The 21,941-nt window shown below is 52.5% G+C and overlaps 1 protein-coding gene across 1 annotated transcript in view; it reads left to right on the forward strand.

Annotated features, from left to right (window-relative positions):
* The first annotated feature begins 281 nt into the window (after positions 1-281).
* SRRM3 (serine/arginine repetitive matrix 3) overlaps positions 282-21,941 on the forward strand; it is a 68,081-nt gene continuing 46,421 nt past the window's right edge. Inside the window, exons 1-2 of the mRNA XM_044456103.1 lie at positions 282-478; positions 17,293-17,394. Of these exons, the coding sequence (XP_044312038.1) occupies positions 282-478; positions 17,293-17,394 (299 nt within the window). The remainder of the gene's footprint in view (positions 479-17,292; positions 17,395-21,941) is intronic.

Below are 21,941 nucleotides of genomic sequence, written 5' to 3' on the forward strand. Positions count from 1 at the left end.
ATGAGAAAATGCACTGCTGCCTAGCCTGCTGCTCACTCCAAGCCTCTGAGCCAACTCTCTTCTGGCCTTTTCCTCAAAACAAGCTCAGTGTTTCCAAAAGAAAAGGTAACATTGCTCAAGTGAGCATGATTTTATGATCTTTGCTTTCCCTGCTATCATTGAGGATATCACAAAAGTAAACATGCCTTTTCTCCTTCCATCCCAAGGCAGGCACTGACCGCAGAGGGTGTGAGCCCCACCAGTCCCCAGCTTCCATGTCTGTCTACAACAACGGGGCCAGGATGCCTTCGCCCCAGGAGGCGTCCAACGGCTTCTCCCAGCCCGGTGCTTCAGGCACCTGGCACAAGCCGGAGGAAGAGGTGAAGCTGGTGGAGGCAGGACTGGTGAAGAAGGCCCACCGGGAAATCTTGGACCACGAGAGGAAGCGGCGGGTGGAGCTGAAATGCATGGAGCTGCAGGAGATGATGGAGGAACAAGGGTGAGTGTGCACCTGACAGCCCCTGGGCGCCCCACTGGGCCCCCCCAGGCCGTGTCCCATCTCTCGGGAATCGAGGTGACAAGAATTTTGCAAATGCCAGAGCGGCTTGGGAAATAATTCTCAGGATGTTTTGCAGAACACGCACCTATGCGTTTGGAAGCATGCGTGGCACAAGGAGCACTTCCAAAAGGGCACTGGCCCTACTCCATATTTCGACACTTATCTATTCATTTAATTCCTGCACTGTCCAGCTGGCAAAGCTCTCTGGGTGCTTCACAGCAGCATACTGAAAAGCAGGATAAACCCTACCAATTAAAATAGATTAAAACATCATAAAAGGTGGCTGTACCAAATCTAAAACCAAATCAAAAACAGAAAAACAAAAATTATGCATTAAAAAGACCCAGTCAAACCCTGTCTAACAACCAGGAGACCCCAGTAACTATTAAACGCCCTGCAGTGAAGGATGGTCTTTTCCTGGTGCCGAAAAGATGGTGAAGTCGGCACCAGTTGTGCATCAGGGAGAGCTGCTTCCGTGGGTTCAGCCCTGGGGTTGAATGAGCAGGTTGTTCTTGCCAGCTGGGGGAATGTGTTTGCGTGGAGTGAATGGGGCAGCCTCTGAGGTCACCTTGCCCCGCTTCCCTCGAATGCTTCAGGCTGGCCGACATGGGGGCATCTTTGCCCCCTACCTGTCTCCCTGGGCATCTGGTATTGAGAGAATTTTCCTGCTTCCTTCCAGGACTGCCCAGCCAAACCTCCACCGAGCCCGGCCAGCTTCGGCTCAGGACAGGCTGGGCCACACGGAGCAAGATGAAGCTGCTGCTCCTAGAGGGGGCAGAAGGGTGATTTCCAGATGCTTGGGACTTCAGCTCCCAGAAGCCCTTGCAGTGAGGCCAGTGGTCTGGAGGGAATGCTGGGAGTTGATGTCCCAACCATGAAGGGCCAACTTCTTGCCACTCCTGGACTAAAAGAGGTTTTCTTGGACAGCAAGGACCGAGGGAGTACTGGGGGGCTGCAGCCCTGATGCTGTCAGGTGCTGGTGCTGGTGGGGGTGGTCAGGTGGCAGGGCGGGGGGGTTCCATTCTGCCCGATTACCAAAGCCTTCTGGACGGTTTACAACAACCCACAGAATGCAATATATGACGCAGGCAACGATACAAACAACAGAAAAGTTGCCATATGACATTTAAAAACCAAATTTCAGACTAATGTAGCTTGCAAGTTCAGTCAAAAGCCTTGTTTAAGCAGCCAACATGAGCCCCAGTACAGTAGTCAACTAATTAAACAGCTTGTGGTAGAAGATGGTCTCAACCTGGTGCCGAAAAGATACTCAGGTTGGCACCAGGCAGGCCTCAGTGCAGAGCTTGTTGCAGAACTTGGGGGCCAGCACTGGAAAGGCCTTGCTTCTAAATGCCACCATCCAAACCTCTCTTTGTCCCCTATCTTGATTGTAGCGTCTGATTGGAAGGCCAGCCATCATACGTCGTGCTACAATCATCCTACCACCTGTCCCATCATCTCCAAATTCTTCCTCTCAGCTTGTTTTGCTCCATTTGCATTCCCAAATGCCAGCATCTTTTCACACATACCCCACTTCCCCTAGGAAAAATGCACATTTTCTCCCTAGGCCAAAACATGAAAATGCACATCTTGCAAAGTGCACATTGGTGCAGGGTTTGGAAACTGGCAAGACAGTTATGAGAACAACATTCCTGCTTGTAGCCATATTTAAGGTTGCAAACAGGACACACATGCAAGATTTCTGAGCAGAAATGAAATACGAAATTCTTGTAGCCTAAGTGAACTCCCTCCCTGGGTTCCTGGAAGGTGAGTGGCCCATTCAGTCTTCGCACATTTGTGGTCCCAGATACACACGTCCCTGAAAAACAGACACGGAATAGACATACACACTTCTGCAAAATGTGCATCAATATTCCTTCACTCACGGGAGGAGTATGTGCACCCCTGGAAATGAATGAGGTGTCCATTTGGGAAAGCAGGCACAGATTTTCATACAAAAAGCGGGGAAAGGGGAGTTTGCCATCTGATGTGAACCTGGATCAGGACAGCCTTCAGGCAGAGCTTGAAGAACTTGGGTGCGCTCCAGTGTTTCTGGCCGATGCATTCTTCCAGGTGCATAGCACCCGATCCAAAGCACAGGCATCACACAGAGGTGTGGAGATGCTAAGCCTTCTGTTTTCTCCCCTAAATTTCTCTCACCCCAATATGGGGTTCAAAAGAACCAAGAAAGTCTGCATTGGTGGGAATGGCATTTTTCTTTTTCCCTTTACAGTGTGTGTGTGTGGGGGGGGAGAATTTGGGGGGAGGCAGCTGGGGAGGTTTAACTCTTGCTACCCCCAAAAAAGAGTAAGCTCAGATATATGCTATACACGTCATTTCCTTCTTTCCTTTCTTCATCTTAAGCGCATCTCTCTCTGAAAATGTCATTTTCTTTGGTTAGGTTCTCTTTCCAGCTCCCATTCTACTTCTGATTAGCTGAACTGGTCGAGCAGAAATTAATCACAATATAAAAGAATGGTGATCATTTAATAATATGAATGATAATAATATTGAAAAGACAGAGGCCTGTTACTGTGCAGACTGGGCGGGTTGCTTCTTGCTTCATGGATTTTCATGCAAAAAGAAAACTCCGACCTGAGACAGGCTTGAGCTGGCACAAGCTTGGAAGTGGAATTTGGAGGGGCAGCTCCCAAGTCATTCCATGCTATGCGAGGGGCGGGATTGAGTTCGGCAGCCTCCGGGCAGTAAACAAACTCGGAATCCATGCCTAGGATTTTCCGCTAGTTCATTTCAGCGCAGACTGAAGTTTTCCCATGCATCTCCTCCTCAGGCCATTCCAGGCCAGACACTCACGTAGGCACAAACAGATCAGACTGTGGAAAATCCATTCTTTCTAGAAAAAGGCATGTTCTTTGATCATGATTTGCAGTTATTTTGTCACAGGGAAGTAAGGCGATATTTATGAATACTAGTTGGGATTGTGGAGAATTTTTCGGGCTTGGTTTTGGGTGCATTGTGGCCCCTTGGGCTCCAGAAGGAGTGAAGACGCGGCAGAACGTTTGGTGGGGAAGGTGCCTGAGAAGGAAGCTGGGAGGTGTGGGAATCCATCGTCTCCCTGGGTCCTAGTGTGCTGTCTGCTTGTTGGCACAAGTTGGCATGCATGGAGTTCTGTTTGTAAGATGGACGGAGATTTTTCAGGGGAGTTTACCGGGGGGATTTCCCAAAACTTGTGCAGAAAAAGCACCTAGTTTGAAGAGGACTCTCATAAGTTGCACCAGCCCCACCAAGCCAAATGGTTTGTGAGATCTGAGCAAATCTTGCCAGAACAGTTTACACAAAAACTCTACCAGGAAAACGGGGTTTGTGCAACTCAACCTTATCCCACTGAAGCCATGCAGTTCTTGGTGCCGCTCTCTGTAAATTCCAAGGGGATGTTTGTTTGTTTGTTTGTTTGTTTTAAATAGCAGCTCCCAATGGTTCTACCCCTCCTCTTGGTTCTCAGAGGGGTTTTGGGGAGAAGGGTCATCACAGATCTTGGGGGCAAGGAGAGCTGGGGAATTCCTGCTGGGAAAAACCTTGCCTTTGCCTCTGCTTCAGAATCTGAATGAACTAGGAAAGGGCAGGTCAATTCAGGCAAAAGCTCAGGTGTCTATGTTGAAATGAAAATGTATCCAAGCGAATTTACAGAGCCACAGGACTGCCTCCTTCTTCAGTGAAAGAGTCAAAACTAAGTTTCAAAAGTTCTGATAGCATAGCCTGCACCTATTCAAATGTGTGACCATAAAAACAGCACCCGAGTGAAATAATGGGGATTGTATTTGTGTAGCAGTGTCTCCTGCCCTTTTCGTCTTGCAAATTGGCTCATGCGGTGTCCTTGACTCCATTTTCTCAACCCAAGCTAGCTTTTTAGGGGGAAACGGGTTAGCAGAGGTGCTGGCTTTCTCCATAGGGTTCCGGCTCGTTTGGTCTGCAGTCCTCTTTTGGCCATGCTTGTGTGGACACCCACCACCACCACCCCATCTCCCATATCAGGACACTCAGAGGAAGTTTGACTCCTGGCCGGTCCACCATTCAGGTTAGCTCAGCCACTGCATCAAGCCCCTAATTTTCCAAAATTTCTTCTATTTATACCGTTTTCCCTGCAAAGAACCCAAGGCACCTTGCTTATAGCACGGTCTTCTCCGTTTTATCCTCACAACAACCCTACGATGTAGGTCAGACTGAGAGTCTGGGCCTGGCCCAAAGTCACTCAGAGAGTTTCAAGGCTGAGAGGGGACCAGAACTCAGATTGCCGGAGTCCCAGTCCCGCCCTCTAACCTCTCCGCCACACTGCCTCTCGTGCTGGCTTACCCTTTGCTACGGCATGGCGTCCTGCCGAGTGGTGGGGTCTCCCCTCCCTGAGCCCACCTGAGAGACAGAAGGGTTCCAGTGGCAAAGCAGAGAACAGTTTTCATCCCGGCGATCTCTGGAGGAAACGGCTTCAAATTCATGCCATGAGCTTCTCGCTTTCCTGCTCTCCAGGGGCGAGTGAGTCAGAGGGATCTCTGTGCAGCGGGGCAGATAGCAGACGGCCACGGGGATGGCGTGACGTCGGTCTTCTCTCTCCGAGAAAGGGAGGCAGCTGATCCTCGCTGGCCCAGCTGGTTCGTGACTCAGACTATGCCCGCAGCAGCTGCGGCAGTCATTCCCAGTGGTCAGGCCTGCTCTGCCTTCCACTGCTCTCAGCCGGAAGTGTCCTTTTCCGTGTTTTCTTCTGTACCCTGGGGCTTCTCATAAACCAACACAGGCATTGGCTAAGCTTTCTTTAAAGAAGGTATGTTTATTCATTTGCAAGAAGTCTCATACTGCTCCATAGCAGAGTGTGGAGATTTCAGAGAGGGGAGCAATAAAATATAAAAGGATAAAACAGTCCATGGAAAGCAACATCCATAAAGCCACCTCAATAAAACGGTGGCAGATTAGATCAGGGAGGCTCTATGAAATAAAAGCATCCAAAGGAGCTTCCGATAACAATACATGGCCTACCTCTGGGGTGTCACACCAAGGTGGGTCGTGACCTTTTCCCCCTGCAGTGGAGGGCAGGATGCACTCCAATGGAGCCAAGCTCAAGGAACCAGGGTTCAATTTGGATGCCAGGAAGCACTTCCTGACAGTCAGGACCCCGAGGGTGTGGAATGGGCTTCCCCGGGAGGTGGCTGAGGCCCCATCGGTGCTGGTGTTCAAGGATAGGCTGGACATGCATGTGGTGGGCATGTCGTGAGCAGAGCCGGCTGGAGCCGGGGGTCAGACTAGATGGCCCTGGAGACCCCTTCTGACTCGTTCTGTTTCTATGTTTCTACCATGTTGGTGCTTACCTAACCTCCAAAGGTAGTGACTTCCAAATAAATGGGGTCACCCCACTGAAGGCCCTTCTCTGGGTGGATGCCCATCAGGTGGGCTTCCATCAGCAACTCCATCCGTCTCTGCTGGGCTTCCGGCCCGTGCTCTGCTTTTCTTGGCCGCCTCGAAAGGAGGCTGATCAGCGCCCAGGTTGCCCTGCACTGAATGGTGGCAGAGGAGGGGCACCCTGCACTCGGCGTGCTCAACGGCCCCGTGTGCATGGACCCCACGGACAGCTGGCACCCGTCGGTGCTCGCCCAGCGCCTCTTGGCAAAAGCAGCAAGGAGAGTTTGCTTTTCGTGGGGTCCGCCCCCTGCCCTGGTGGGTCCTGCTCTGGGGACACAGCAAGCCAGCCGCTGTGAGGCAAAACCCCATCCACACACGCAAAGGGATGGTCTGCATGTCTACAGCAGCTGCACGACGCAGAAGGCGGCAATCCACTGCGGAACCTGCGGTCTCACCCACCGAAAGCCAGACTCTGTTGCAACTGCTGTGGGCTTCTCCAGAATCCCAGTGTGCACGGCTGCGTCGTACGGATGCGTCAGGATCAGATGGTGCCGAACGCACGCGCTGGTGCACGCAAAGACTCGCCCTCAAGTGAAAATGAGCCATTTTCCAGAAACTGGCAAAGTCCTTGAGTGAAAGAGCCTTGGTTTCTGGAAAAGGGAAATGCCCGGGCCGGTGCGCAGGCATGAGGGCTGTGGTTTCCATCAGGCATCGCGCTGTGTGTTTAATTGGTGGCGCAGCGTCTGTGTGCGTGGAGGGTAGCTGCTTCCCACTGAGCATTGGGAGGGAGTGATTCTCTGGCTCACTCATGATTCAGAGCCTTCTCTTTCAAGATCTTCTTCCTGAGCAACTTCACTAGCAAATAAATCAGAAAAAGAAAGGAAGAAATGGAACATACGCAGCCTAATGAGGAAAGGGGCCATCTGTTGTCTTTCCTCCTGGCCCGCTCTCTGACGCCAAGCTGCCAAGAACACCACCAGCAGGACTGCCGCAGTATGGCAGATATTTGCCTTTCCCAGCCACTTCTTCCATCCAACCCAGGAAACTGCTTGGTGGTGGTTTTTTAAAATCCCATGAAGCTCTCAAAGTGGAAGGCGACTCCACCTGGGCCTGGATTAACCGCTGCGTTAGCAGAGGATTCTGGCCGACCAGAGCTTTGCTCGAGGTGAAAGATAACTCCTTTTGCTCTATGTGCTGCATCGCTATAACGCACAGCCGACTGAGCACGCAGGACCGTGCTCTCGAGCTTAGTCCTCCCGGGGCAGCAGTGTGCCATCGTCACCCTCGGACCAGCCCCTCACAGCCCACACTCTCTTCACTGACCTCTGGGATTTTGCAGCATGCTGGTGGCGAACCAGACACCCAGTGCCAGAGGAGAGGAATTCCTGGGCTGTGGGGTTCCCGAGAGCAACTCCTGTGCACGCCCTGTCCTGGCCCAGCTCCCTGCAGCCGACCTTTCCCAGGTGCCCCTTTCGCCTCCGTTCAACCCACAAAGCAAAGTTCCAGTGTCTCTCTGTACACTGCTTTCCGTTGGAGGGGTGCTGCTTTTCACCAGATCCGGGAGGGGTATTCCAAAACCTGTGGAAAGAAGCTATCAGAAGACTCCCTGGCATCATTTGCTCCCAGCTGGCTCGTTAATTTTTGGAGCCCCAAATTTCCTGGGATCCCAGGAAGGTCCCGGGGCCCAGACTGTCCGATCGCCCTGAATGAGCTGGCTTTTGTCCACACGGGCTTCATCTGCTGCCCGCCCCCCATCCTTCTGCCTGAGCTTATACCCCTCAAGTCCTCTCTCCTGTTTGTTATTCAAGTTAGGGTGTCCTTAGGAGGGAGAGTCGATGGAGACAGAAACCCAGGGACTTTCCGCATCTGCAAGAGCATCCGCAAACTTGCCGCATTTCGGGACCGGGAGCACAGGAGGGACCCCTTTGGAGATGTTCTCGGGGGGCACCCCAGTGGTTGGTGGGGCCCAGTGCAAAGAGGGCAGGGCTGAAATGCCAGAGGGAGGGGTGGGAAGAGGGGGCTGGCAAGGGCTCTGCCGTGCCGTGTCTGTGGAGCTCTGCTGACAGGATCTGGCCTGTTCTCAGAGGCCTCCACTGTGCTCCGTGATTTGGGACACGGAGGAGTTCAAAGTGCCTCTCCCCTCAAAATCCCTCCCTACCTGGGGCTGCCAGATGGGCATGACTTTGCATAAGGGGGGTTCTGGTGCTCTCCCCGTCTTCCCACTGCAAGGACCCCACTAAGTACAAGGTAGTCCCCTCTTTGTACACCAGTCTGTAATTAATAACCATGAGGACTAGCATCTTACTTTTGTTTTAGGGAAGGAAACCCCATCCAGTCCTTGAGTTCCTACTCTGGCTGCAGAAGGTTTGTTTTTTGTTTGTTTGTTTGGGATGCTTGTATGCTGCCCCATTCACATAAACCTTGGGACATAGAAACACAGAAAACAGAGCGAGTCAGAAGGGGGTCTTCCGGGCCATCTAGTCTGACCTCCGGCACCAGCCGGCTCCACTCACGACATGCCCACCATGTGGACGTCCAGCCTATCCTTGAACACCTTCACCAATGGGGCCACAACGACCTCTCGTGGAAGTCCATTCCACACCCTCGGGGTCCTAAATGTCAGGAAGTGCCAGCAAATAACAATACAAAAATATAAAAATTGGACACATCCAGGCAATAAATAAAACCAATAAATAATTTAACAATTAATTAAAATAACGTTTGAATAAAATGGTCTTGGCCTGGTGCCAAAAAGCAAATAATGACAGCACCAGGCAGACCTCTCTGGGGAGCACATTCCATAGATTGGGTGCCACTGCAGAGAAGGCCCTCCTCCGGGTGCTCACCCTCCTAATGTCCTTCACGGAGGGTTCCTGGAGAAGGGCCTCTCCCGCTGATCTTAGAGGGCGGGAGGGTAAGTATGGACGCAGGCGCTCCTTCAGATACCCAGGTCCTAAGCAGTTTAGTTATAGTAATCACCAGCACCATGAATTGAGCCTGGACTTCAGTGGGGAGCCAGTGAAGCTGACGGAGGACTGGGGTTATATAAGAACAATACGCAGTCCCCGTCAGCAACCTGGCAGCTCTATTTTACACCATCTGAAGTATCCGGACCGTCTTCAAGGGCAGTCCCACGTAGAGCGCGTTACAGAAGTCTAATTGAGAAGTAACCAATGCATGCATCACTGTCGCCAGGCAGTCGTCTTCCAGGTAGGGACGCAGCTGATGGATTAGCCGAAGCTGAAGGAAAGCGCTCCTCGCCACCGCTGACACTTGAGCTTCCAAAGTCAGCTTCAGGTCGAGGAGCACTCCCAAGCTGCGGACCTTGTCCCTAAGAGGGAGTGCTACCCCATTCAGGACAAGGTCCAGGTCCCCACCCCAGAACCCGAACCACCCACCAACAGGACCTCCGTCTTGTCTGGGTTGAGTTTCAGTTTATTGGCCCTCATCCATTCCATTACCTCGGCCAGGCACCAGTTCAGCACAGCCACTGCCTCACCTGGATTGGTGGCAAACGAGAGGTGGAGCTGGGTATCATCAGCGTACTGGTGATTCCGCAGCCCACACCTCCTGATGACCTCTCCCAGCGGTTTCATGTAGATGTTGAATAGCAAGGGAGACAAAATGGACCCCTGTGGTACTCCATGGCATAGCTGCCATGGCGCAGAGACATGGTCCCCCAGCACCACCTTCTGGAATCGGCCGTTGAGATAGGAGCAGAACCACTGCCAAGCAGTGCCTCCGACCCCCAATCCCGCTAGCCTATCCAGAAGGATACCATGGTCGATGGTATCGAAAGCCGGTGAGAGGTCCAGGAGGACCAACAGGGACGCACTCCCCCTGACTTTCTCCCTGCACAGGTCATCGTACAGGGCGACCAGGGCAGATTCAGTACCGTACCTGGGTCTGAAGCCGGACTGAAATGGGTCCAGATAATCAGTTTCATCTAAGAGGGCTTGGAGTTGGCCCACCACCACCCGCTCCAACACCTTGCCCAAGAACGGGATGTTGGCCACCGGTCTATAATTGCCGGCCATCTCTGGATCCAGGGCTGCCTTCTTTAGGACTGGCCGGACTACCTCCTCCTTTAAAGGGGCAGGTACCCGGCTGTCCCTCAGAGAGGCGTTGACCACCTCCAGGATCCAGGTCCCAATCCCGTGCTTGGCTTTGTTAAGTAACCAAGCTGGGCAAGGGTCCAATAGGCAGGTGGTGGGACATACTTGTCCAAACACCTTGTCCACATCATCAGTCTGCAACAACTGAAACTCATCCAGCAATTTAGGACCAGACGGCAACATTGGTTCCCTGCTCAGACCCAGCCAGGGCTGGAGGCTCCCGCTCAGGAGCATGGGGAGCTGTTGCTGCCGGCCCGTGTCAGCAGTGCAGGCCTGGAGGGACCAAGCAGGGACGGATGCCACAGTTCCGTGTGCCTACTAGGATCCACGCGTGGATCAGGCGCTGAGGGCCTGTGAGATCCTTTCAGTCCCGATACTGAGCCCCAGTCCCTGGCCTCGGGCTCTTCCATGCTGCTGGCTGCCTTTGCTCGAGTCCGGCTGGACGATCCCGAGCTTCCAGGCAGGCAATCCAGGGAGGCCTGGGAGGGAGCCTTCGGTGTCCACGCGGCCTGCTGTCCCTGCCCAGCTGGTCCCTGCGGCACTCCAGGCACGCGCTTCTTTTGAAGTGGGATGACTGAGAATTGCTGATGCCCTCATTACCGGCTCAGCGTGAGCCCAGGGTGCTGCCAGGCAGGCAGAAATCAGCAGGGATGCTCAGCTCCATGCAGGATCAGGCTCAGTATGCATGCTAACTTTTGCATGGCTGGGCACACTAGCAAGGGAACAGCCCCTGCTTGGAAACAGAGTGCTGTGGCTACCCGTCTGTGTCAGCAACACTGGGCTAGATGAGTGTGACTTAGTTTACGGTGGCACCTGATGTTCTCGGATGGACCAAGTGTCCCAGTCTGTGCCAGATGGTTTCCTCTCTTCCTATGGACACCAGTCCTTAAATCACAACCATGAGGACTAGCAGCTTACTTTAGTTTTAGGGAAGAAGCACACCTTCTTTGTCAAGGTTTTGCTTTTCCATGGAGAAAGGTCCACACTCGATTCCTGGCATCTCGGAGGAGAGCACTGGGGAAGCTTCATCTGAATCCTGGCAAGAGGTTTTCAGGCACTGCAGAAACTGTGGAGTTAGAGGCACGGGAAGTCCATCTCAGCAGCAGCAGCTTTTCCTGAACCAAAGGTTCAGGAAAATATCTCCAGGTATCTATTTTTGATTAGAACCCTTTGGGGAGGGGGGCAGGGGGTGTCTTTGCAGTCCAGGATGTTACAGGGGGAGGGAATATTGTCCCAGGGGTGGAGCTGATAGCTTGGTGGAAGGACAGAATTTTCCAGGGAGAAGTCCGTGGTGTGACCAGCTAAAGAGGGTGAGTAGCAGATGGCATGCGGAGCCCTCAGCCTGAGACTTGGAGGATGCAGCAAAAGAAGCAGCCCTCCGACGAGGCACTTCCCAAATACAGGTTTGTTTATGGCTGGGCCAAGCAGGGCTGGCAATTACAGTGTCAGTGGGGCTGTGTACCCATGTTGGGTGTTAGCCTGAACTTTCCAGGAGCCTTCTGTGATGTGGCCCAAAATAGTTTGGCACCATGGACAGCTCCTTCCAGGCTTCGGCTGCCACATGGATGCTGATACGGACACCAGAGCTACAGCCCAAGGGCTGAATTGGAGAGGCTTGGGGCCACATCCCAGTGGTCAGTGGGGTCGAAATGGAACAGAGGGCAAAGCACAAGCACATCGGGAAAAAACCACCAGCACATTTTCATTTAATTCCTATTGCCAGGAACTGCAAACGCCCCTTCTTCCATGCAGGCCAATGTCGTCACGGACTGGCAGCTGCGCCTCTCTGGCGTTTCAGGCCATAATTTGCCAAGCCCTTCTTGGAGATTCCATCAGGGATGGAACCCCGCACCTTCTGCTTGTGAAACAGCTGCTCCAGCATCGAGTTATGGTCCTTCCTCTGAACGTAGATTAAGATGCTAGTCTCCACGGTTCTGAATGAAGGCTTGATTTGAACAAGGTCTGCACTACATCAGGAAAAACCTTGGTGCAGCTGCCCCAGTTTTCTGACACGGAGTGGCAGTGGTGGCAGCTTGCCAAGGTTTCCGGCAGGAATTTTTCCAGTGGAACATCCCACAGGCAAAGGTCCCTGTCAAGGCAGGCATCTTGGCTCTTGCGAATGGGAGCAAAACATTTGCAGGTGGATCACAAACCCCGTCTTTCTGCCGAGAGAGTGGGCAGGGGGGCATGGCCTGCCTGGCAACCCCAATGAGCCAGTGCAGGGCAAACCTGGCTTGCCGGTCTGAGGGTTTGACACCCCATTATGGGCACCCGGGGAGCTAGTGGTGGTGTCAGGGTTCCCTGTGATTTGCACGGCAGAGCAGTTCCTTTAAAAGGCAGGGCATGGAGCAGCCCTTTCCTTCCTGGCTCAAGAACTCGCAGGTGCTGAGCTCCTTTGTCGCAAGCTTCCGTCTCCTTCGACTTCCAGCCGCTGAATTTTGATGTATATTGCACAAGGCAACGATTTAATGACTCCATGGCGTCCCGCTTTCTCTGTCTCTTGCCTCGCCAGCTCTCTTTTATCTGACAACCTTCCTGAAATGTCTCAAAGCCACGGACACATTTCACGTTGTGTGCGTCTCCCTGATGCGCTGCTTTGGAGATGGGGGTGGCTGATGGGCACTGATGCAGTTATTCCTCCTGGCCGTGCACCGTGGCTAATGCACTCTCCTTGGCTGCTTTGTCACTGCAGCTGGTTTGGTGGGAGGGGAGGGGAGGGGAGCAGAGCGGAGCGGAAAATTCTCCAAGGACCAGCCTCACAGCCATGCCTCAGAGTCCGGGTTGCTGGTCTGAAATCCAAGCATGTGAGCATCCCTTCCTCTTCTCCGCCCCAAATCTCCCATCCATTAGCTTCATGGGATGATGCCTTTGGGATCCAGTATGATGAGGGAGGGATAAAAATGCCTCCCTAAATATGCATCAAATAAATAAAATAGGACAGCATTTGAGTAAAATCGGATGAGGAGGGAAGAGGAAAACAGAGCAGGGAGACTTCCGGCAGAGCTGATGGAGTAGTTCCGCTTATGCACAGATTTCCCTGGCAAGTGGGCAGCCCAGACGGAGCAGGGCCAAGCTCTCCCTTCTGTGCACCTGCGACCCTTGTTCTTTCTCAAATTGGGCATTGTCTTATCTTTCTTACTGGATCTCTACTATATTAAGCATATTCCACACTGCATCAGCATTTAGAAGTCAATGCACTGCCATTTAAAATTTCTCGAAATATACGAACACACATTTCTTTAGTACTTTTGCTCCAGTCCAGAAGGCTAGGCCCCAGAGCTGGTGCGGGGAGACAGTGGCTTGTTTATTTCCCTGCTTGCAATATCCTGGAGGGGTGGAGTTACTGGTTACTGGGGATCAGGGTGCCCTAACGGTGAGAGTATTAGGTTAGGACTTGGGAGATCCCAGTTCAAGCCCCCACTCAGCTACAAAGCTCACTGGGTGACTTTGGCCTAGCCTACCTCACAGGGTTGTTGTGAAGATGAGACCGAGGAGGTGCCACTGCACTGCTTCCTATGCCGCCCAGGCTGGAGAGGCAGTGTGCCATAGTGGAGAGTCCAATGGCCTCCCAAATTGCCTGGAGGGCTCTACAATGCTTGAGAGCCACTTCCCTCCTCTGGGCTTCCACAACTGAATGTCCTGGCCTTCCTGGGCCAGCATGGAAACAAGACCTCCAACTGCCTCTCCAGGGCTGAAAACCGGCTTCCGGAAAGGGATGTGCCAAGAGGGGTCAGCAAGAGAGAGGTTTTAGTAATCGCAGTGGTTACAAACTCCATTTCAAAAAGAAATGCCGCTGATTGCATTTCAAAATGCCAAGCATCTGATGGATGACTGCTTTGCTCTTCAGACATGCCCACGTTAATGGTACGTGTGCTGTATTATAACAGCCTGGAGAAAGGCATGGATCAGGACTGCTTTTCGGTGGAGAAATCGGGAACATGCCCGGAGAACTGGGTGTGGGGTGCTTTGCACGAAGCCAAGCTCTGCTCCAGGCAGAGGCAAAACAGCCACCCGACGGAGCGTGCAAAGGGTCGCGGCTGCTCTCTCTTGCCTCCAAGTGCTGAGCTGCTCCATTATTGAAGAGCAGAGCGCATAAAAAATTCAGCAAGGCTTGAATGCCAGGAGGAGCTGATCGCAAAAGGGCACCAGGAATCTCTCTGCCTCCAGCTTAGCAGCTGCCCCAGAACTGCCCCACTGAAATCAGGCAGAAAGACACCTCCCCCCCGCCCCCGCCCGGCCCTGCCCAGCCACGTTTTTGCAAGAGTGTAAAACAGCCACGTCAGCCAGCAGGTGCGCTTTGGCCCTTTGATGCTCTGGATTTCGAGGCCTTTATGGTGGCGTCCTTTGGATAACCCGCATCATTCAGTTGCAGGGCTCACAACAAACTTTTGCTCTTCCCTGCCTGCCTCGCCATGCTTCCCGGATGCTCCTTCTTTCCCGGCGTGTTAGGAAAAATAGTTGGTCAACCCGGAGTTGCCTGAGGGACTCCTCATCCACTGCAGCTTTCATTTGAGCTTTTGAGGAGCTCCACCCCATTCAAGCCCCTGAACAGAATGTTTAAAATGAGAAGAAAAGGAAGGCTGCTGCGGGAAGAAGCATCGGCCCTGCTGGGCCCCGATAGTCCAGCTAGGGATGTCCTGAAATTCCCCATGGACTTAAAGGATCTCATGTTTGTAAGAATCCAGCACATGTGTTGAGCAGTGGACTGGCTTTTCCTGCAGCCCGCGGTGCTGGGGCTGCCAGATGGGCATGACTTTGCGTAAGGGGGGTTCTGGTGCTCTCCCCTTCCTCCCACTCCAAGGACCCCACTAAGTACAAGGTAGTCCCCTCTTTGTACACCAGTCTTTAATTAATAACCACGAGGACTAGCATCTTACTTTTGTTTTAGGGAAAGAAACCCCACCAGTCCTTGGGTTCCTACTCTGGCTGCAGAAGGTTCCCTGCTCAGACCCAGCCAGGGCTGGAGGCTCCCGCTCAGGAGCATGGGGAGCTGTTGCTGCCGGCCCGTGTCAGCAGTGCAGGCCTGGAGGGACCAAGCAGGGACGGATGTCACAGTTCCGTGTGCCTGCTAGGATCCACGCGTGGATCAGGCGCTGAGGGCCTGTGAGATCCTTTCAGTCCCGATACTGAGCCCCAGTCCCTGGCCTCGGGCTCTTCCATGCTGCTGGCTGCCTTTGCTCGAGTCCGGCTGGACGATCCCGAGCTTCCAGGCAGGCAATCCAGGGAGGCCTGGGAGGGAGCCTTCGGTGTCCACGCGGCCTGCTGTCCCTGCCCAGCTGGTCCCTGCGGCACTCCAGGCACGCGCTTCTTTTGAAGTGGGATGACTGAGAATTGCTGATGCCCTCATTACCGGCTCAGCGTGAGCACCCAGCTCCATGCAGGGTACGGCTTGGCATGCATGCTTACGGTTCCCTCGAGGTGCACTTTTGCATGGAGGGCTGTCTTACTCTGGCCCCAAAAAGGCGATCGTTTTTTTGTCACAGCTGTAATCAGGGTTGGAGAAGACGCCCTCCCTGAACTCTCATCCTGCTCGCAAGTTTCTTCTCCTGTCATCTCCAAGCTCTGATGGGGGATAACAGGGCACCAAACAGCAATTAACCTTCAGCAGCCCTGCCAAGAAATGAATCTTTGCACAGGGTTGGGCCCCAATCCCAGGAGGAAGGAGAGCTCCTCACATGTGAACGGGCATGATGGCCTTGCAATGCCCCTTGAGAATCTCATGGAGTGTTTTGTTCCTCCTTGCTTCTCAGTGGACTCTCAGGAGCCTCGTCCTCCTTACTTCAGAGGTGGTTCAAGCAGCCATAGCCCCAACTGGCAACACCGATGCTTTGGGCCTCGCTCACTAATGCATTGACATTTCCTCCCACCTGGATCGGGATGTTGCCCCTCTGCCCCCCCCCCCCCCCCCTTCGACACATGCCTCCTTGTCCAGCCATCCCCTCCGGGTCCCTGGAGACAATCCACCCCCTCCGTCCCGCAGCCCCTGGTGGGCGATCCGGCACAGCAGGCTGGCCAGCTTAGCTGCTTGCAGGTGCTGCTGCTCATGGACATTTTCCGCTGCCTGAACAGAAAAGAGAAGCAAGATAATCTTTCCACAGCTTCTCCGCCTCTCTCTCCTCACCCCAGAAGTTTCAGTGATGCTATAAATCGAGGAGGCATCGACCCACCGCTCCCCGTGGCCGAGGAGCTAGGAAAGAGCCCTCTGGTGCGTGCTCAGCCCGGTGTCCAGCCCTCCTTGCCAGACCTGTAAGTCAAAGTCAATGAGCCGCAGGATCTGGGTGGATCGCCCAATAAATACACAGCCGCTCCTTTTGTGTCAGCCAGAAGGAAACCGAGCCGGGCTTTTGTCAAGGAGGCCAAGCACAAGGGGGCAGAGCAATGCCTGGGGAAGGGTCTCCTTTGACCCTGCCATGCCGTCCTAGGAGCTGGCGGGGGGAGCAGATGGTGACCTGCCGGCCTCAAGCTTTCTGTCTCCAACCTAAGATTGCTCTCCTAGGCACTCTGCAGGCACTGAAAGAAGTGTGTGCAAAAATGCATATGACTTCCCATGCAAACTTTTAAAAAGAAAAGAAATTAAAAGTTTGAGATGACCCAAACATGAGCCTGAAAACTGGAAGTAGCAGATCTGTCCGTCTCTCCAATGCACCAGCTACATCTGTTTTGGTCCTAGTGTCAGGAGAAGTCAACCCTCATTTGGGGCTCCATAACTTGAGGACCACCAAAAATTGACTCCAGTTTGTAAACCGGGGATAAGGGTATGGAAACAAATTTGCTTCCATTTGTTTCTGCTCAGGATTTTACCCAGTTTGTACTTTCCTGACAAAACATAGACTCAGGCCGTGCTTGCACCGGGACCCTGCAACCACACCCCACCCGGTTCAGCAACCCGTGTCCATCTGCCACAGAGAGCGTCAGCTAAGCAGCAGTATCTGCATCTCACAACAAGCAAGCAAATCAGTTTGAAAAAAGTGCGTGAAAAATGTGTACTTTTGAAAAATGCACTCGGATTCATTTTAATCCATGGGAAAAAGATGTGTGCATTTCAAACATGTGCCTCATTGATAAGCACATTTGAAAAATGCACATGAAAACATGCACAGATCTTCGTATGAAAGGAAAAACAAAACGAAATCGCAATCCGATACAAGTGAGTCACAGCAAACCTTGCACTGGGATTCAGAGAACTTAGGTGAAGTGAGTTTTGCTGATTTGAACATCTCTTACCCAAGGTGGGCAATTTGGGGAGGGTAAATAAATGGTTCCCCTAACTCTTTCCCCTACCTGTTGTGGCAGGTATTCTGAAGAGGAGATCCGGCAGAAAGTTGGGACCTTCCGCCAGATGCTGATGGAGAAGGAGGGCGTGCTCACGCGGGAAGACCAGCACGGGCGGCACATGTGAGTAGCAGCGAGGCCTGGGCCATGCGGCCACGGCCAGCGGTGCAGGACCATCAGCGCCTTATCCACGGGCATGAATGAGCTCACAAGCATCTCATTTGGCGCATGTCTTCCTGTCTTGATTTTCAAATTATTTTTAAAAGATTTTTTGAAAACCAGGTACATGGCTGTTTTGCTTTTAAAAATTGGAGGCTGGTGTTAGGAATGTCAGAGAAATCCACAAGGGATTCAACTGAGTTTGGATTCATAGAAACATAGAACATGGAAAAAGAGCGAGTCAGAAGGGGGCTTTCTGGGCCATCTAGTCTGACCCCCGGCTCCAGCCGGCTCCGCTCACGACATGCCCACCATGTGGACGTCCAGCCTGTCCTTGAACACCCTCAGCGATGGGGCCTCAGCCACCTCCTGTGGAAGCCCATTCCACACCCTGGGGGTCCTGACTGTCAGGAAGTGCTTCCTGGCATCTGTATGGAACCTCGGTTCCCTGAGCTTTGCTCTGTTGGAGTGCATCCTGCCTTCGTTGAGGATGCCACACCAGACCAGATTTTTCCGAGTTATGGCCCGTTTCCCAGTTTTCCGGGGCTTTTGCGTTAGATAGCAGGAAGGCATTCCTGACAGCACGATCCACTAAATCCCTTCCATCCTCTTGTCTGGGTGCTGCGCTTCCTCCCTGCGGTGACGTGTGAACCAGCTGCTGTGGCTGCAGATGAATTGTGATTTTCGGGTTGCTTGATGACGGCTTCGAACATCCTTCGACTCTGTTTTCTGGCTTCAAACTTGGTTTGCTGCCATGGGAGGTGCTCTGCCCCCCCCCCCCAAGGTGGGCTGTCTGTCCCCCATGAAAGAGTTGGACACAGTGGCCCTAAGGCCCCTTCCAGCGCTCCTATTCTATGAATCTAGGAAGCTTGCAATGATGCAAGATTTTTCATTTGCTTTTCAATAAAAGGGAAGGACCAAACTGCAGGGCCGTTTGCACATCTCTGCCTACTCTGTTTTCCAGATCGAAGAAGCAAAAATGCCCACAGTTTCTGAGTTTATGCCATGGGTCCTCAAACTACGGCCCAGGGGCCGGATCCAGCCCACCATGGCCATTTGGACTTGCTGTGCGCACCCGCCGTTGCCCACCTCGCCGACCCGCGCCCCCGCCTCATGCACACGCCCGCCCGCCCTGCCCCCGCCCCCTCGCCGGCCTGCGCCCCCCACTGGCACCACCTTTCCGGCCCGCACCCGGCACCGGCACCTTCCAACTGGCCCCCTGGTGAAAAAGTTTGAGGACCCCCGGTTTATGCCATGGGTGGGGGAGTAAAAGGACAGATACTTCCCCCACCCCAGGGCAAAGCAGTGGCTTGGTGAGTTTTTTGGAGCAGCAAAACTACACGGTGGGAAATAGTTAAGCAGCGGCTTGCTCTCGTGCAGACAAACAGACTTCCTTCGCAAATTGGCACCCGTCACCCAGCGCCCACCCACCTACCTGGCAGCTCCACTGCTTTTAGAAACAGGATCTTGGAATAAACCGGTTACCGGTTTTCTGTATCAGCCTTTGTGGTTCCTACGTCAAACATGCTGCCATGCATTTGGCAATTTTTCTTGACTTTTCTGACACTGATAAGCACATTCTGGGGACTGGTGATAGTTGCTGGCCTAATTCTGGATTTCTGAGCACTCACGAAATGTGTCCTGGTTTGTCAGTGTCAGCATGTGACCATAAGACAAGTCATCACCGTTTAGACGTGGCATTCAGTCTTCTGCCACTTAAACAAACCCCATCTGTTTCAGATCAACTCAGGTCAACCCATTTCTAGCTGGAGGTCAGGATGGTGACAATTTCATTCCAGCTTGCAAAATGTGCCTTCCAAAACTGATCGCAATCTACCAAGCATACCTGCCTTCTATTTATGTCACTTTCCTCTTCTAATTTGCACAAATTTCCAGGTACATGCAAATTTCTAAATCAGCCCTGCTTTAGTTGGGTGGATGCGGGGAGAAAATTTGCACAATTTGGGGAATTTTAGTGCAACTTCTTTTAGCTTTGTGCAATTTCCCCATCACAGTGAATATTTTATTTATTTATTTATTTATTTTTCGATTTATAACCTGCCTTTTTCCTACAAAGGACTCAAGGCAGCTTACCTCTCCTCCTCCATCTTATCCCCACAACAACAACCCTGTGAGGGAGGTTGGGCTGAGAGTCTGTGACTGGCCCAAAGTCACCCAGTTGGCTCCATGGCCGAGCGGGGACTCGAACCCAGATCCTCTGAGTCCCAGTCCCATGCTCTTAACCACTACACCACACTGCCTCTCATTATAGATGCAAACACGAATCAGCCACAAGGCAAGCCAAACTTTGGAGAATCTTAACATACCCAAATGGCAGAGCATGTTGAAGCTAAGCAGGCCTGGGGCTGGCCTGAGCTTGGAGAGGAGACCACTGGGAACTGCATGCAGCTGCCTTGAGTTCTATTATGGGATATCCGAATAACAAGCAAGCCATGACAGATCACCAGTCTGCACATTTCATGCAGGAAATGTTTTTCCTGGCCTTTATGTTCGAGAAGACCAAGAAGCACCATTTTTCACTTCCAGGGGAAACGAGGAGGGATTTAGGGCAAGGTCCAAAGTGCTCCTGTTGGTCCATCCTCTTTTTAGCCGCAGAGCAGCTCAGGATCATTTCTTGTGCTTATTCAATGTATTGATCAGTTCCGGCTGAGCTGGAGCACATGTCCCTTCCCGCTGATGCTGGCTGTGAAGAGACATGAAATCAAAGGGACTTTTTTCCTTTTTAAGGAAGGCACCATCACTGCTACCCTGAAATAAGAGTAGTTGAAGAAGGGTAAGCCCAAGGAAGCATTGGGGGGGGGGGGCTTCCCCTCCAGTCTGAACTAGTCTTGGCTTTAGGTGGGGCTTAGAAAAATTTTAACCTGACGCCAAGAAGATGACAGTGTTGGCACCAGGTGGGCCTCAGTGGGGAGATCATTCCATAATTGGGGGGCCACCACTGAGAAGGCCCTCCTCTTTGTTGCATCTTTCTGGGGCTCCCTTGGAGTTAGCAACCAGAGGAAGCCCATAGATGCAGAGCATAGGAATGGGGCAGGCTGAGGTTGGGAGGGGGCACCATTGGGTATTGCGGAGGGGTTAAAACTATCTAGGGCTTTATGGGTTTGAATTGTGCTTGGAAGCCTGCAGGCAGCCAATGCCAGCAGGCCAGAATTGATGTTACATGGTTGGACCCCTTTGCCTCAGTTGTTAATCCGGCCAGTACCTTTTGCACCCGCTGCAATTTCTGAAGTCTTCTGGGGTGCAGCCCATTGCAGCAGTCTAGCTTAGAGATGTCCAGAGCATAGATTCCATGCCTACCTGAATCCCCTTATTAAGCTCATCATCATCATCCCATACCCCCAAGGGGATGGAATGGGCTTCCACGGGAGGTGGCTGAGGCCCCATCGGTGAGGGTGTTCAAGGAGAGGCTGGTCATGCACATGGTGGGCATGTCGTGAGCGGAGCCGGCTGGAGCTGGGGGTCAGACTAGATGGCCCAGGAGACCCCTTCTGTTTCTGTGTTTCTATCTCTCGCCATATACTTTATAAACTTTCCAGAAGCCCAAACGGAACAGAAAACCCGAATAGCATTGAACTCGTATTTCTCAATCATGGTTAGGAACATACGAATGATGTAAAATCTATTCCACCTGACTTTTATGGATTATCGATCTGTCATGCACTCCTTGACAGAATCAGGTGTTGCACAAATGCATTTGTATGCAGATCTGTAGCTGTGCAAATTTGTACTACCGATCCTTCCCAAACAGGCAAATGCACCCAGTGCTTCTTTTCACTGTCCAGCCTTTCGGGGAGATGAATATTTTTGATCAGTTGCAATGCCTTTGGTTCTTAGTGTTCATGAGTTTAAAAAGATGGGCATTAGCTTCAGGTGTTTCACTTTCAGGGGAGGTGGCTGAAAACTGCAGCAAATGCTTCCCCCACACATAGTCTTCCCTGCAAGTCACCTTTTAATTGCCTCTGATTCACATTTTGCACCACCCAAATCCAAACTAAGCATAGAACCGGGCTTCACAGGCAGCTTTCTGCCCAACATTCCCAGAAGCAGCCCCTGAGACGCGACTGGGCATCCGTTCCCTTGCGTGCCATTTGCAGAGCAGAGCAAATATTTTGTGGACAAACATTGTTAGCAGGAAGAAGGTCGTGTGGCGTGACCCAAAGTTCTTTGAAAGACACCCAGCCTCCCAAACGTCCCTTGGCTTTATTTATATTTATGTATTGCCCATTTATTCATTCCCGCATCGCACCTATTCTTGGTCCATCTGTCTTTGCTTCGGTGCCTTTTCTTAATGGGAAGGCTGCACTGGCCGGAGGTGGGACCAACTGGGGCCAGCACCGTGGCATCAGGACACGGATACTGGTATGAGGAAACATGCGCAAGCCAAATCCGAGCGAGGGCACTGCTTTGCTCTCTCTTGCTCTCTCTCCCATCGATGCCCCTGTTGCCTTCCAGGGTGGGCTTCGTGTGTGCTTGGCTGGGAATCGCCCGTC

The sequence above is a fragment of the Varanus komodoensis genome, unplaced genomic scaffold (genome assembly GCF_004798865.1).
Source record: "Varanus komodoensis strain SLA01 unplaced genomic scaffold, ASM479886v1 scaffold81, whole genome shotgun sequence".
In the NCBI taxonomy this organism is placed as follows: domain Eukaryota; kingdom Metazoa; phylum Chordata; class Lepidosauria; order Squamata; family Varanidae; genus Varanus; species Varanus komodoensis.